The sequence below is a fragment of the Homarus americanus genome, unplaced genomic scaffold, assembly GCF_018991925.1.
Source record: "Homarus americanus isolate GMGI-L3 unplaced genomic scaffold, GMGI_Hamer_2.0 scaffold45971, whole genome shotgun sequence".
Lineage (NCBI taxonomy): Eukaryota > Metazoa > Arthropoda > Malacostraca > Decapoda > Nephropidae > Homarus > Homarus americanus.
The window spans coordinates 1-17,592 of NW_024720221.1; the positions used below are offsets into that span (position 1 = coordinate 1).

Sequence of the window (17,592 nt, forward strand, 5' to 3'; positions counted from 1 at the left end):
TCATGGCTGGTTCGGTACGTATTGCTCCACCACTGCACTCCCTCCGCACCACTGCCTCCTCTCCCCACCACCACCCCCTCATCCCCCACCTCCCTCCACCCCCACCACTCCTATCCCCTCACCACTACCTCCCTCTCCCCACCACCTCCCCCTCCCCACCTACCTCCCCTCTCCCCCCACCTCCCTCTCCCCACCACCACCTCCCCTCTCCCCACCACTACCTCCCCTCACCCCACCACCCCTCCCCTCTCCCCACCACTACCTCCCCTCTCCCCACCCTGCTCCCTCACCCTACCTCCCCTCACCCCACCACCTACTCCCCTCTCACCACTACCTCCCCTCCCCCCACCACCTCCCCTCACCCCTACCTCCCCTCACCCCACCACCACTCCCTCACCCCACCCTACCTCCCCTCACCCCACACTACCTCCCTCTCCCACCACACCTCCCCTCCCCCACACTCCCTCCCCCCTGCCTCCCTCCCCTCACCCACCCTGCCTCCCCTCACCCCACACCTCTCTCCCCACACCACCTCCCTCCCCCCCTCCCCCCCTCCTTACCACTACCTCCCTCTCCCACACTCTCCCTCTCCCCCACCACACCTCCCTCTCCCCACCACCACACTCCCTCTCACCACTACCTCCCCTCCCCACCACACTGCACTCTCCCCCCACCACTGCCTCCCCTCTCCCCACCTCCTCCCTCTCCCCACCACTACCTCCCTCTCCCCCCTCCTCCCCACTCCCCTGCTCCCTCACCCCACCTCCCTCCCTCCCCACTACCTCCCCTCTCCCCACCACCTCCCTCTCCCCACCCTACCTCCCCTCTCCCCCCACCCCCTCCTCCCCTCTCCCCACCCTACCTCCCCTCACCCCACCCTCCCCCACCTACCTCCCCTCTCCCCTACACCCTCTCCCACCACCTACCTCCCCTCTCCCCACCTCCCTCTCCCCCACCACTACCTCCCCCACCACCCTCCCCTCTCCCCCACCTCCCTCTCCCCACCTCCCCTCCCCTCCCCCCACCTCCCCTCCCCTAACTCTCTCCCCCACCACTACCTCCCTCTCCCCCACCCACTCCACCACCTCCCCCCACCTACCTCCCCTCACCCCACCACTACCTCCTCTCCCCCATCCTCCTCCCCTCTCCCCCACCACTCCCTCTCCCCTACCTACCTCCTCCCCCCCACCACTACCTCCCCCCACCCCTCCTCCCCCACCACTACCTCCCCTCTCCCCCATCACTGCCTCCCTCTCCCCACCACCTCCCTCTCCCCACCGCCTCCCTCCACCCCCACCACCCCTTCCCCCTCCCCACCATACCTCCCCTCCCACCCCTCCACTACCTCCCCTCTCCCCCACCACTACCTCCTCTCCCCCACCTACCTCCCCCTCCCCTCCCCACCACCACCTCCCCTCCCCCACCCACCTCCCCTCCCCCTACCTCCCTCCACCCCACCACTACCTCTCTCCCCACTACCTCCCCTCACCTACCTCCCCTACCCCACCACACCTCCCCTCTCCCCACCTCCCCTCACCCCCACCCTACCTCCCTCACCCCCTCCTCCCCTCTCCCCCCACCTACCTCCCTCTCCCCCACCACTACCATCCCTCTCCCCACCACCTCCCCCCACCCCCCTACCTCCCCTCTCCCCATCATTCTCTACAACACCTCTCCCCTTCCTTCCCACTCTTTTAGCTTCTCTCCCTCCCTTATACCCTTCCCCCACCCCACCCTCTTCCAACCCTCTCTCTCTCTCTCTCCTACTCTGCATCTCCTTCACTCCCCACCTCCTCACTCCACTCATTTGTTACTCACTCACTCACTCATATCCAGTTCCTACACACCCTCTCCTCCCGTCCCACCTCTCTGGTCTTATTGCATCACTTCTCTGTAAATATATACAGTACAGTACCCTGGTCACATACAGCTGAATATTTCCTTTCATTACAAAATAAAACATTTCTTTTAACAAAATCAACATTCCATATAAATAAGCAACCACAAGCCCCCACTCTCTCTCTCTCTCTCTCTCTCTCTCTCTCTCTCTCTCTCTCTCTCTCTCTCTCCTTCAATCCCAGAAGCAAGAACTCACCAAAAGTCATGAGAATCTTGTGTTTCTGTTTACTAGTAGTTACCTGTGCATGTTACTTTACACACACACACACACACACACACACACACACACACACACACATAAACACACACACACACACACACACACATACACACACACACACACACACACCTTCCCTTCCACAGGCCTGTGTGTGTGTGCTACCACACCTACACTGTGTCAACAGTGCCCACCTACACCTACACTGTGTCAACAAGTGCCAACACCTACACCTACACTGTGTCAACAAGTGCCAACACCACTTACACTTCTGTGTCAACAAGTGCAACACCCACACCTACACTGCAACAAGTGCCAACACCTACCAGTCAACAAAGTGCCACCACCTACACCTACACTGTGTCAACAAGTGCCAACACCTACACTTACACTGTGTCAGCAAGTGCCAACACCTGCACCTACACTGTATCAACAAGCAACACCTACACTGTGTCAACAAGTGCCACCACCTACACCTACACTGTGTCAGCAAGTGCCAACACCTACACTTACACTCGTGTCAACAAGTGCCAACACCTGCACCTACACTGTATCAACAAGTGCCAACACCTACACTGTGTCAACAAGGCCAACACCTACGCCTACACTGTGTCAGCAAAGTGCCAACACCTGCACTCACACTGTGTCAACAAGTGCCAACACCTACACTGTGTCAACAAGTGCAAACACCTGCACCTACACGTGCCAACAAGTGCCAACACCTACACTGTGTCAAGGTGCCAACACCTGCACCTACACTGTGCCAACAAGTGCCAACACCTGCACCTACACTGTGTCAACAAGTGCCAACCACACTTACACTGTGTCAACAAGTGCCAACACCTACACTGTGTCAACAAGTGCCAACACCTGCACCTACACTGTGCCAAAAGTGCCAACACCTGCACCTACACTGTGTCAACAAGTGCCAACACCTACACTCACACTGTGTCAACAAGTGCCAACACCTGCACCTACACTGTGCCAACAAGTGCCAACACCTGCACCTACACTGTGTCAGCAAGTGCCAACACCTCCACACTGTGTCAACAAGTGCCAACACCTGCCCACTGTGTCAACAAGTGCCAACACCTGCACCTACACTGTGTCAACAAGTGCCAACACCTGCACCACACTGTGTCAACAAGTGCCAACACCCACACTTACACTGTGTCAACAAGTGCCAACAGCTACACTGTGTCAACAAGTGCCAACACCTGCACCTCACACTGTGTCAACAAGTGCCAACACCTACACCTACACCAGTGTCAACAAGTGCCAACACCCACACTGTGTCAGCAAGTGCCAACACCTGCAACCACACTGTGTCAGCAAGTGCCAACACCTGCACCTACACTGTGTCAACAAGTGCCAACACCTACACTGTGTCAACAAGGCCACCTGCACCTACACTGTGTCAACAGCGCCAACACCTACACCCTACACTGTGCCAACAAATGCCAACACCTGCACCTGCACTGTGTCAACAAGTGCCAACACCTACACTGGGTCAACAAGTGCTAACACCTACACTGTGTTAACAAGTGCCAACACCTACACTTACACTGTGTCAACAAGCCAACACCTGCACCTACAATGTGTCAACAAGTGCCAACACCTACACTGTGTCACAACTGCCAACACCTACACTGTGTCAACAAGTGCCAACACCCCACACTGTGTCATCAAGAACCAACACCTGACCCGACCTCATCCCCACACCTCCTTCTTATCCACTCCCTCTTCCTCTTCCTACTCACTTCTCCTCCTCCCTCTCACCTCCCACCACTGCCTCCTCCTCCAGCGGTAGAGACAAGAGGTGGACCCACTCTATGATTTACTCAACACGAGATGAATTATTTCGTGCGGAATTACTGTTGGAAAAGTCACGTTTGGGGAAAGGTGGTGGGGAGAGGTTGGGGAGAGGTTAGGGTTGGTTTGGGGAGGTTAGGGAGAGGTTAGGGGAGGTTAGGGTTGGTACGGGGAGGTTTAGGGAGAGGTTAAGGGAGGTTTGGGGAGGTGAGGGAGAGGCTGGGGAGAGGTTAGGGAAGTTAGGGAGATGTTTGGATAGGTTTGAAGATAGGGAGGAGAGTAGGGTGAAGGGAGAGGTGTGGGGATAACGGTAAGAAGGTCGGGGGTGGGAGGGAGGTTAGTGGGGGGGTAGGGGGTGGGGGGGTGGGGGTGGGGTAGGGGTAAGGGGTGGGGGGTAGGGGTAGGGGTAGGGGTAGGGGGTAGGGGGTAGGGGTGGGGGGTAGGGGGTGGTAGGGGTAGGGGGTAGGGTAGGGGTAGGGGTAGGGGTAGGGTAGGGTAAGGGTGGGGTAGGAGGGTAGGGTAGGTAGGGGGTAGGGTAGGGTGGGTGGGGGGTAGGGGATTTATGGTAAAGCACATTCATACCCAGATGCAGAACCTAACCTAACCTAACCTAACCTAACCTAACCTAACCTAACCTAACCTAACAACCCAACCTAACCACAAAGACAGATCTACTAATGGCTGGCGATCGTTCGTTAGGGTAGCGTTAATATGTGTGTCATTATGGGATAAAGAGGAACGCCAGGCACTGCTGACTGCTCGTGCTGGCGATGGTTAGAGGCGTATATGTCCATCGGGGAGGGAAGAGGGAGAGGAGAGAGGGAGAGGGAGAGAGGAGGAGGGAGAGAGGGAGGAGGGGAGACTAAGCTCGTGTATTGATTAAAGGAATGTATTATGATAATATGAAGAAAGGAAGAAAAATATGAAAGTAGGAAGGGAGGAAGAGAGAAGGGAGGGAGGGAGGGAAAGAGGAGAGAGGGAGGGAGGAGGGAGGAGGGAAAGGGAGGGAGGAGGGAGGGAAAGAGGAAGAGGGGGAGAGGGGAGGGAGGGAGGGAGGAGGAGGAGAAAGGAGGGACAGATATACACACCCTGGGACGAGGTGGTGGATACGAGCACCACAACAGAACACAGTTATTATACACAACAATAAGTGAGTGAGTGTGTGTGTGTGTGTGTGTGTGTGTGTGGGTGTGGGTGTGGGTGTGGGTGTGGGTGTGTAGGTTTGTGTGTGTGTGTGGGGTGTGTGTGTGTGTGTGTGTGTGTGTGTGTGTGTGTGTGTGTGGGTGTGTGTGTGTGTGTGTGTGTGTGTGTGTGTGTGTGTGTGTGTGTGTGTGTGTGTGTGTGTGTGTGTGTGTGTGTGTGTGTTACGTACAGGTGCGTGTCGTCTTACGTCACCTGTCTACCTTAATTACAGGAGGCAGCAGCAGGTATACCTGTGCTGCTGCCTTCCTTCTTCGCCCACGATTGGTTGTCCTCTAACTCTAGGTACTGTGTGGAGACCTGTGTTGACTCTCCAGGTACTGTGTGGAGAGACCTGTGTTGACTCTCCAGGTACTGTGTGTGAGCTGTGTTGACTCTCCAGGTACTGTGTGTGGAGACCTGTGACTCTCCAGGTACTGTGTGTGGAGACCTGTGTTGACTCTCCAGGTACTGTGTGTGGAGACCTGTGTTGACTCTCCAGGTACTGTGTGCGACTGTGTGTGGAGACCTGTGTTGACTCTCCAGGTACTGTGTGTGGAGACCTGTGTTGACTCTCCAGGTACTGTGCGTGGGGAGACCTGTGTTGACTCTCAGGTACTGTGTGTGGAGAACCTGTGTTGACTCTCCAGGTACTGTGTGGGAGACCTGTGTTGACTCTCCAGGTACTGTGTGTGGAGACCTGTGTTGACTCTCCAGGTACTGTGTGTGGACCCCAACGGAGACCTGTGTCGACTCTCCAGGTACTGTGTGTGGAGACCTGTGTTGTCTCCAGGTACTGTGTGTGGAGACCTGTGTTGACTCTCCAGGTACTGTGTGTGGAGACCTGTTGACTCTCCAGGTACTGTGTGTGGAGACCTGTGTTGACTCTCAGGTACTGTGTGTGACCTGTGTTGACTCTCCAGGTACTATGTGTGGGAGACCTGTGTTGACTCTCCAGGTACTGTGTGAGACCTGTTGACTCTCCAGGTACTGTATGTGGAGAGACCTGTGTTAACTCTCCAGGTACTGTGTGTGGAACTGTTGACTCTCCAGGTACTGTGTGTGGAGACCTGTGTGACTCTCCAGTGCTGTGTGTAGAACCTGTGTTGACTCTCCAGAGTGCTGTGTGAGACCGTGTTGACTCTCCAGGTACTGTGTGTGGAACCTGTGTTGACTCTCCAGGTACTGTGTGTGAGACCTGTGTGACTCTCCAGGTACTGTGTGGAGACCTGTGTTGACTCTCCAGGTACTGTGTGTGGAGACCTGTGTTGACTCTCCAGGTACTGTGTGTGGAGACCTGTGTTGACTCTCCAGGTACTGTGCGTGGGGAACCTGTGTTGACTCTCCAGGTACTGTGTGTGAGACCTGTGTTGACTCTCCAGGTACTGTGTGTGGAGACCTGTGTTGACTCTCCAGGTACTGTGTGTGGAGACCTGTGTTGTTCCAGGTACTGTGTGTGTGGAGACCTGTGTTGACTCTCAGGTACTGTGCGTGGAGCCTGTGTTGACTCTCCAGGTACTGTGTGTGGGAGACCTGTGTTGACTCTCCAGGTACTGTGTGTGAGACCTGTGTTGACTCCAGGTACTGTGCGTGGAGACCTGTGTTGACTCTCCAGGACTGCCCCTCCAGGACTGTGCGTGGAGACCTGTGTTGACTCTCCAGGTACTGTGTGTAGAACCTGTGTTGACTCTCCAGGTACTGTGTGTGGAGACCTGTGTTGACTCTCCAGGTACTGTGTGTGGAGACCTGTGTTGACTCTCCAGGTACTGTGTGTGGAGACCTGTGTTGACTCTCCAGGTACTGTGCGTGGAGACCTGTGTGACTCTCCAGGTACTGTGTGGGGCTTGTGTTGACTCTCCAGGTACTGTGTGTGGAGACCTGTGTTGACTCTCCAGGTACTGTGTGGAGACCTGTGTTGACTCTCCAGGTACTGTGTGTGGAGACCTGTGTTGACTCTCCAGGTACTGTGTGTGAGACATGTGTTGACTCTCCAGGTACTGTGTGTGGAACCTGTGTTGACTCTCCAGGTACTGTGTGTGGAGACCTGTGTTGACTCTCCAGGTACTGTGTGTGGGGCTGTGTCGACTCTCAGGCTACTGTGTGTAGAACCTGTGTTGACTCTCCAGGTACTGTGTGTGGAGACCTGTGTTGCTCTCCAGGTACTGTGCGTGGAGACCTGTGTTGACTCTCCAGGTACTGTGTGTAGAACCTGTGTTGACTCTCCAGGTACTGTGTGTGGGGACCTGTGTTGACTCTCACAGGTACTGTGTGTGGGAGACCTGTGTTGACTCTCAGGTACTGTGTGTGGGGACCTGTGTTACTGACTCTCCAGTACTGTGTGTGGGAGACATGTGTTGACTCTCCAGGTACTGTGTGTGAGACCTGTGTTGACTCTCAGTACTGTGTGTGTGGAGACCTGTGTTGACTCTCCAGGTACTGTGTGTGGAGACATGTGTTGACTCTCCAGGTACTGTGTGTGGAGACCTGTGTTGACTCTCAGGTACTGTGTGTGGAGACCTGCGTTGACTCTCCAGGTACTGTGCATGGAGACCTGTGTTGACTCTCCAGGGTGCTGTGTGTGGAGACCTGTGTGTCTCAGAGTGTGAGACCTGCAGCCTCAGGTACTGTGCGTGAGACCGTTGACTCTCCAGGTACTGTGTGTGGAGACCTGTGTTGACTCTCCAGGTACTGTGTGGAGACCTGTGTTGACTCTCCAGGTACTGTGTGTGGAGACCTGTGTTGACTCTCAGGGTGTGCAATGAGAGACCTGTGTTGACTCCTCCAGGTACTGTGTGTGTGGAGACCTGTGACTCTCCAGGTACTGTGTGGCAGAGACCTGTGTTGACTCTCCAGGTACTGTGTGTGGAGACCTGTGTTGCTCAGGTACTGTGTGTGGGGACCTGTGACTCTCCAGGTACTGTGTGTGGAGACCTGTGTTGACTCTCCAGGTGCTATGGCTGGAACCTGTGCTGTGCAGTGGGATGTGTTGACTCTCCAGGTACTGTGTGTGGAGACCTGTGTTGACTCAGGTACTGTGCGTGGAGACCTGTGTTGACCTCCAGGTACTGTGTGTGGAGACCTGTGTTGACTCTCCAGGTACTGTGTGTGGAGACCTGTGTTGACTCCAGGTACTGTGTGTGGAGACCTGTGACTCTCCAGGTACTGTGTGTGGAGACCTGTGTTGACTCTCCAGGTACTGTGTGTGGAGACCTGTGTTGACTCTCCAGGTACTGTGTGGCAGAACCTGTGTTGACTCTCAGGTACTGTGCGTGTGGAGACCTGTGTGACTCTCCAGGTACTGTGCGTGGAGACCTGTGTTGACTCTCCAGGTACTGTGTGTGAGACCTGTGTTGACTCTCCAGGTACTGTGTGTGGAGACCTGTGTTGACTCCAGGTACTGTGTGTGGAGACCTGTGTTGACTCTCCAGGTACTGTGTGTGGAGACATGTGTTGACTCTCCAGGTACTGTGTGTGGAGACTGTGTTGACTCTCCAGGTACTGTGTGTGGAGAACCTGTGTTGACTCTCCAGAGTACTGTGTGTGGAGACCTGTGTTGACTCTCAGGTACTGTTGCGGAGACCTGTGCTGTCCAGGTACTGTGCGTGGAGAACCTGTGTTGACTCTCCAGGTACTGTGTGTGAGACCTGTGTTGACTCTCCAGGTACTGTGTGTGTTGCTCTCAAGTACTGTGCGTGGAGACCTGTGACCTCCAGGTACTGTGTGTAGAACCTGTGTTGACTCTCCAGGTACTATGTGTGAGACCTGTGTTGACTCTCAGAGTACTGTGTGTGAGACCTGTGTTGACTCTCCAGGTACTGTGTGGAGACCTGTGTTGTTGACTCTCCAGGTACTGTGTGTGGAGACCTGTGTGTCTCCAGGCATGTGTGTGGGGACCCTGTGTTGACTCTCCAGGTACTGTGTGTAGAGACCATGGTGACTCTCCAGGTACTGTGTGTGGAGAACATGTGACTCTCAGGTACTGTGTGTAGAACCTGTTGACTCTCCAGGTACTGTGTGTGGAGACCTGTGTGACTCTCCAGGTACTGTGTGTGTCAGAGAACTGTGCGTAGAACCTGTGACTCAGGTACTGTGCGTGAGACCTGTGACTCTCCAGGTACTGTGTGGAGACCTGTGTTGACTCTCCAGGTACTGTGTGTGGAGACCTGTGTTGTCTCAGGTACTGTGCGTGAGACCTGTGTTGACTCTCCAGGTACTGTGTGTGGAGACCAGTTGACTCCAGGGTACATGTGTGGAGACCTGTGTGACTCTCAGGTACTGTGTGTGGAGACCTGTGTTGACTCTCCAGGTACTGTGTGTGGAGACCTGTGCTGACTCAGTATATGTGGAGACCTGTGTTGACTCTCCAGGTACTGTGTGTGGAGACCTGTGTTGACTCTCCAGGTACTGTGTGTGGAGACCTGTGTTGACCTCTCCAGGTACTGTGCGTGGAGACCTGTGTTGACTCTCCAGGTACTGTGTGTGGGGCCTGTTGACTCTCCAGGTACTGTGTGTGAGACCTGTGTTGACTCTCCAGGTACTGTGTGTGGAGACCTGTGTTGACTCTCCAGGTACTGTGCGTGGGAGACCTGTTGACTCTCCAGGTACTGTGCGTGAGACCTGTGTTGACTCTCCAGGTACTGTGTGGCTGGAGACCTGTGTTGACTCTCAGGTACTGTGAGACCTGTGACACTCCAGGACCTGCGTGGGAACCTAGCCTCCAGGTACTGTGTGAGAGACCTGTGGCTCTCCAGGTACTGTGCGTGGAGACCTGTGTTCATTTTCTAGAGTCACTGGAACGTAGCAGAGAGAGAGAGACGATCACCAGGAGGGTCACTCTGACGGACGGTACGCCATTACGTCCCGTCACGGTAGACGAATGCTCCACATGGTGGCTCCTTAGTTGAGCTACGATCTCAGACAACCAATCAGGAATCAGCTTGGATCATTCTTCTCAACACAACTTAGTCGAGTCTCCGGATAATGATAATTCCGATTATCTAATTATCGAAAGAACACATTATCAGGTCCTGATTATCAAGATTATCCACGATTATCAAGTATCCTCAGCCGGTTTATCCACAATTATATTATACTATAAATTATACAGTATTTTTATTATACTCATAAATGAGTTGAACTCCTCTCTCTCTCTCTCTCTCTCTCTCAGCTGGTGGACACTAAGTTGATGCTGTTGACGTCAGTGTTATTATATTATTGTCATTGCCGTTAAAAAAGTCGTCCTCTGTTATTATTGATTGTTGAATTTATTTTTTGTTATTGTTGTTGTTTGTTGATTTATTGTTTTAGTTGCTTTTGTTGTTGTTTATAATATTTTGTTGTTATTGTTTTTTTATTTATATTATTATTGTTATTGTTTTCTTGATTTAGTTGTTTTTTGTTGTTGTTTATATTGTTATTGTTGTTGTTTTCTGATTTAGTTGTTTTTTGTTGTTGTTTATATTTTTCTTGTTGTTGTTTAATCTTTTAATGGTTTTATATTATTGTTATATTTGTTATTGTTGTTATTAGTATTACTGTTACTGAACAAAGTTGTTCACTCAGCTAATATTCCTGTGTCTTAGTTATATGACGGTAGAGGTCAGGTGGGCCCCAGCTCTAATAGGCCTGGTGCTAATCCAAACTAATTATTAGGTTTGAGGGCTAATTAGGTTTTTGATCCCATTACGATTTGAACCCATTAGGAATACTGTCTCCATAGGCTGTTGGGTTGGGGCTTTAGGATTAGGCTCAACTAACTAATGACAAGTCTGTTATTATCGCAAACTTTGGGTTGTTATATTACATACATATATATATTATTGTTATATTTGACAAACTATTCACAGACAGACAGCAACAGACAGACACAACAAGAAAGACACACACACACACACACAGACACACACACAGACACACAGACAGCACACAGCACACACACACAGCACAGCACACACACACACACACACACAGCACACACAGACAGACAGACAGACACACACACACAAAACATGAAGTGTTAAAAGGTCAGGGACAGATCAGCAGATTCAACCAAGGTCCTCCGACATGGCCGGACACATTTTTGGTCATGTGCCGGACTGGGTGACGTCTGGCTGCTGGGGTGACGTCTGGCGGCTGGGGTGACGTCTGGCTGCTGGGGGTGACGTCTGGCGGCTGGGGTGACGTCTGGCGGCTGGGGTGACGTCTGGCGGCTGGGGTGACGTCTGGCGGCTGGGGTGACGTCTGGCTGCCGGGGTGACGTCTGGCGGCCGGGGGTGACGTCTGCGCTGGGGTGACGTCTGGCGGCTGGGGGTGACGTCTGGCGGCTGGGGTGACGCCTGGCGGCTGGGTGACGTCTGGCGGCTGGGGTGACGTCTGGCGGCTGGGGTGACGTCTGGCGGCTGGGGTGACGTCTGGCTGCTGGGGTGACGTCTGGCGGTGGGTGACGTCTGGCGCTGGGGTGACGTCTGGCGGTGGGTGGGGCTGACGTCTGGCGGTGGGGTGACGTCTGGCGGCTGGGGTGACGTCTGGCGGCTGGGGTGACGTCTGGCGGCTGGGGTGACGTCTGGCGCTGGGGGTGACGCGTTCGGCGGCTGGGGTGACGTCTGGCGGTTGGGGTGACGTCTGGCGGCTGGGGTGACGTCTGGCGGCTTGGGTGACGTCTGGCGGTTGGGTGACGCTCCGCGGCTGGGGTGACGTCTGGCGGCTGGGTGACGTCTGGCGGCCGACGGTCTGGCGGCTGGGGTGACGTCTGGCGGCTGGGGTGACGTCTGGCTGCTGGGGTGACGTCTGGCGGCTGGGTGACGTCTGGCGGCTGGGGTGACGTCTGGCAGCTGGGGTGACGTCTGGCGGCTGGGGGGTAACGTCTGGCTGCTGGGGTGACGTCTGGCGGCTGGGGTGACGTCTGGCGGCTGGGGTGACGTCTGGCTGCTGGGGTGACGTCTGGCGGCTGGGGTGACGTCTGGCGGCTGGGGGTGACGTCTGGTGGCGCTGGGGGGGGGTGACGTCTGGCAGCTGGGTGACGTTGGCAGCTGGGGGTGACGTTCGCGGCTGGGGTGACGTCTGGCGGCTGGGGTGAGGTCTGGGAGGCCGGGGAAGAGATGACTCAAAGCACGGAGAAGGAAGGGTTATATATTTTGAGAGGGGTGGGAGAGGGGAGGGGGGGGTGGAGGAGAGAGGAGGAGGGAGAGGGGGGAGAGGAGCGAGATTTGATGGCCATTTATTAAGGAGGGGAGGTTGTGAAATTAAGTGGTCGTAATCTTGAAGGGTAGAGAAGGGGTGAATTCTGATGATTATTTTGTTAAGATGAGAGGGAGCAGAGAGATGATTGGTCATGTTCTTGAGGGGGAGGAGGGAGGGAGGTAGGGGAGGGAAGGGAGAAGGGGAGGAGGGGGAGGAGGAGGGGAGGGGAGGGGAGGAGGGAGGAGGAGGGGAAGGAGAAGGGGAGAGGGAGGGGAGGGGGAGGGAGGGGAGGGGGAGGGGAGGGGAGGGGAGGGGGGAGGGAGGGAGGGGGGAGGGAGGGGAGGAGGAGGAGAGAGGAGAGAGGGGAGGGGAGGGAGGAGAAGGGGGAGGGGAGGGAGGGAGGGAGGGAGGGGAGGGAAATAAGGTAAAAGAAGGATTTATTCAGGTGATGTAAATACTAACTAGTGGTCACTTGAGCACGACTTAAGGAAGCAAGGAAAGAAGGTTGCAGTACACTAAAATACTTAGCACCTTGAGGTCATGGCCCAACGAGGAACATAGGTGTGAGTGCATCAGTAACGTCTAGTGATATTAAGAAGTTATCCATCGTATGTGGGAGGACAGACGACTGTTAAATTCTTCATATGTTCACATGCTTTCTCAAGAATACACATCGTTATGCCTATACCTGTGCATACCTGTATGTATGTATGTATATGTATGTATGTATGTGTATGTATGTGAGAGGAGGGTAGGTGGGAGGAGGGGGGTAGGTGTGGGAGGGGAGGAGGGTAGGTGAGGGGAAGGTAGGTGGAGGGGGGAGGGTAGGTGGAGGGGAGGGTAGGGGTGGGAGGAGGAGGGCAGGTGGGGGGGGTAGGTGGGAGGGGAGGTAGGTGTGAGGGAGGAGGTAGGTGAGGAGGAGGAGGTGTGAGGAGGGGAGGCAGGTGGGAGGAGTGAGGGCAGGTGGGAGGGGAGGAGGTAGGTGAGGAGGAGGGTAGGGTGGAGGGGGAAGGTGGGTGGAGGGAGGAGGGTAGGTGGAGGGAGGAGGGTAGGGTGGGAGGGGAGGAGGGGTAGGTGGGAGGGAGGAGGGGTAGGGTGGAGGGAGGAGGTAGAGGGAGGAGGGTAGGTGAGGGGAGGGTAGGTGGGGAGGGAGGAGGGGGGAGGGAGGAGGGTAGGTGTGGGAGGGGAGGAGGTGGGAGGGGAGGAGGGTAGGTGTGGGAGGGAGGAGGGTAGGTGAGGGGAGGAGGTAGGTGGGGGAGGGGAGGTAGGTGGGAGGGAGGAGGGTAGGTGGAGGGAGGGTAGGTGGAGGGGGAGGGGTAGGTGGGGAGGAGGGTAGGGTGGAGGGGAGGTGTAAGGGGAGGGGGAGGGAAGAGGGTAGGTGGGAGGGAAGAGGGAGGGGAGGTGAGGGAGGAGGGGTAGGTGGGAGGAGGAGGGTAGGTGGAGGAGGAGGTAGGTGGGAGGGAGGAGGTGTGAGGAGGTAGGTGGGAGGGGTGTGAGGGGAGGTGAGGGAGGAGGGTAGGTGGGAGGGGGAGGAGGTGAGGGAGGAGGGTGATGTGAGGAGGAGGGTAGGTGTGAGGGGAGGAGGAGGAGGGTAGGTGTGGGGAGGGAGGAGGGTAGGTGTGAGGGAGGAGGGTAGGTGTGAGGGGAGGTAGGGGTGGTGGAGGAGGGTAGGTGGGAGGGGAGGGGTAGGGTGTGAGGGGAAGGTGTGGGAGGGAGGAGGTAGGTGTGAGGGGAGGAGGGTAGGTGGGAGGTGAGGGGAGGTAGGTGTGGGAGGGGGGGAGGGGGAGGTAGGTGGGAGGAGGGGTGTGGGAGGGGGAGGGGAGGGGGTGTGGAGGGAGGAGGGGTAGGGAGGGGAAGGGTAGGTGGTGGGGGAGGTGTGGAGGGAGGAGGTGGGAGGAGGAGGTGGGAGGAGGAGGGGTAGGTGGAGGGAGGAGGGTAGGTGTGAGGGGAGGGTAGGTGTGGAGGGGAGGGAGGGGAGGTAGGTGAGGGGGAGGAGGGTAGGTGGGAGGGGGAGGGTAGGTGTGTGAGGAGGAGGGTAGGTGGAGGGGGAGGGTAGGTGTGGAGGAGAGGTGAGGGAGGAGGGTAGGTGTGGAGGGAGGAGGGTAGGTGTGAGGAGGGTAGGGTGAGGGAGGGGTAGGTGAGGGAGGGGGTAGGTGTGAGGGAGGTGGGGAGGGGAGGGAGGGGTGTGAGGAGGGGAGGGTAGGTGTGAGGGGAGGAGGGAGGGGAGGGAGGAGGGTAGGTGTGAGGGAGGTGGGAGGGGAGGTGTGAGGGGAGGTGGGGGAGGGGAGGAGGGTAGGTGGAGGGAGGGTGGGTGGGAGGGGAGGGTAGGTAGGAGGAGGGTAGGTGTGAGGAGGTGGGTAGGTGTGAGGGAGGAGGGTAGGGTGGGAGGGAGGAGGGTAGGTGGGAGGGGAGGGGAGGGGAGGTGGGAGGGAGGAGGGTAGGTGGGAGGAGGAGGGTAGGTGGAGGAGGGAGGTGTAAGGGGGGAGGTAGGTGTGAGGGGAGGGAGGGGGAGGAGGAGGGTAGGGGTGAGGGAGGAGGGTAGGTGTGAGGAGGTGAGGAGGGTGAGGGAGGAGGGTAGGTGTGAGGGAGGAGGGGAGGGGAGGGTAGGTGGGAGGGGAGGGTAGGTGGGAGGAGGAGGTAGGTGGGAGGAGGAGGGTAGGTGGGAGGGAGGTGGGAGGGCAGGGGTAGGTGGGAGGAGGAGGTAGGTGGGAGGGGAGGTGGGAGGGAGGTGGGTAGGTGAGGGAGGAGGGTAGGTGGAGGGAGGAGGGTAGGTGTGAGGGGAGGTAGGTGGGAGGAGGTAGGTGAGGAGGAGGGGTAGGTGGGGGAGGTGGGAGGGGAGGGTAGGTGGGAGGGGGAGGGTGAGGAGGAGGGGAGGGGGGGGAGGGGTAGGTGGAGGGGAGGGTAGGTGGAGGGGAGGGTAGGTGGGAGGGGAGGGTAGGTGGGAGGGGAGGGTAGGTGTGAGGGAGGGTAGGTGGGAGGGGAGGGTAGGTGTGGAGGGGGAGGTAGGTGAGGAGGGTGTAGGGGAGGGGGAGGTAGTGGGAGGGGAGGGTAGGGGTGTGAGGGGAGGGTAGGGGGGAGGGGAGGGGTAGGTGTGAGGGGAGGAGGGAGGGGGAGGGTAGGTGAGGGGGAGGGTAGGGTGTGAGGGGAGGGTAGGTGGAGGGGGAGGATGTGTGAGGGGGAGGGTAGGTGGGAGGGGGGGAGGGAGGAGTGAGGGGGAGGGTATGTGAGGGGAGGAGGGTAGGTGGGAGGGAGGATGGAAGGTGAGGGGGGGAGGGTAGGTGTGTTAGGGGAGGGTGTGAGGGGAGGTAGGATGAGACGTATTAATGTAGAGGTCTTGGAATGCCGTGATTGGTTGAATTAAAAGCCAGCCACCTGCGTCACGTGCCTTCCAAGCCAGTGAAGGTTGTACGGGTTAAGAAAGAATAGAATATATACTTTTTCTTGCTCCTGTGACGATACCACAGCAAGAGGTCGATGACTGTCGAGGGAAACCACAAAATTATGATTATCAATTTGACTGATGTTGTTTCCTTAAAATCAATTTGTTCGTGATAATGATACACGGGTCCTGAGTACGGGCACACGGGTCCTGGGTACTGACACGGACACGGGTTCTGTACTACCGGACGCAGCTTAACGTGACACGGATGAATACACTGACACTAACTTCAAACAGCAAAAAACAAAATGATCCCATAACAAGAGGGTGGCAGCAGCAGCAGGAGCAGCCAGGTAGCAGCAGTAAATGTAAACACCTGCTGGAAAGAAATAACAGCAGATGGCCCATGAAGCACAGTAACAAACACACACACAAATGGTTGCTCTCTTGTAATGAAGATGGCCGGTTGAGCTACCAGTGAATTTGTTTAAGGTGTGTAGAAGTGTCGCCAACACAACAACCACACCCTGAGACACGACTGCATGCTCTAGAAAGAAGCGAATAGTCCGAGAAGACCGACAACCTCGCCACACACTGAAAACCATTGCCCCGGAACACGATCAGCAACCGACAACATCAGGTTCTAACATGCTGCGTGCAGACAGAAAGGCAAATGACAAAGAAACTTTTTATAAGCCACCTGCCTGTGACGAACCCTGATCTACTTTGCAAGGAAAGTATGCTGAACATATACTACAAGCTTACACACACACACACACACACACACACACACACACAAACACACCAATCTTTTGTTTCAAATGAAATAAGAAAGAACGATGCTGAAGATTGAGACCAAAGATGCATAAGTGAGCATGTAACAACGCTCACCCTTAAAAAGAGAAAACAATAAAGAAGACTGGTAAAAAATATTAGATAATATGCTGGCGCAGTAATGAAAGCGAAAGCTCAATCGTGACGGTCAGAGCGAAGAACATTTCATTATTCCGCTCGAATCTTTAAGCCGCGTTCTTTGTTACGAATCGAACTTATTATGCAGAAACTGAAGCTGCTGAAATGATGTGTTATTATGCTGCTGAACTGCCTGGAAGCCCTTGAAGCATACACCCGGTCTTTTGATGTCGCTCATCTCCCTCACGTTTGCAGATCCAACGTGATTTTTCACTCAACACAGGTGAACATTATTTATGGGGTATAATGAGAGCCGCGTGATTACTGATGTTTAATGAGAATGATGGACACGGTATTGGACGAAAGGTTATAACAACAACAACAATTATTATTATTCTACTACTACTACTACTACTACTACTACTCACTACTACTACTACTACTACTACTACTACAACCACATCATCATCATCGTTTATTATCACAAAGAGTAAAGCAGATCACTGACCATACACATATATTCACTTGGCTGCTTCTACCACAGCACAGAAGCACTGTTCACCAGGTCTTCAGCAGTACGACCACGACCAGACACAGAGTACGCACCCTGGCCCAGACACACAGAGTACTTAACCAGAGACAAGAGTACGACTCCTGCCAGATACAGAGTACGACTCAAGCGTTATTTTTAAGGCAAAATAATTTGATGACGTTAAAATCATGTAACTTCGACACCTGGACATAGACACCTCCACTTACTTATTTCACCTAAATACGGCAAGGTAAATAGAAGCAGCAGCAGCAGGCAGCAGCATATATATATATAAGCAGGTTATATATATATGGCGGCTAAGGCGCAGGCGCATACCAGCAGAGGCCGAAGCTGGTGATAGGGATGTCAGTGTAAATATTTTGGTACAAGCTGCAAATTGAACATCACACAACACTACACGTTGACGAAAAATCACAGCAATAACTTATATATAGCAACACGTAACTGAACGAAGCACAACGA

At 55.2% G+C, this 17,592-nt stretch overlaps 1 protein-coding gene across 1 annotated transcript; it reads right to left on the reverse strand.

Annotated features, from left to right (window-relative positions):
* Window positions 1-11,131: 11,131 nt before the first annotated feature.
* Window positions 11,132-12,185, reverse strand: LOC121860453 (mucin-2-like; the record flags this gene model as incomplete). The annotated part of the gene is made up of 1 exon (XM_042357610.1): window positions 11,132-12,185. A coding segment is annotated over one exon (1,054 nt), but the record flags the coding sequence as incomplete, so codon positions are not given.
* Between the last annotated feature and the right edge of the window lie 5,407 nt (window positions 12,186-17,592).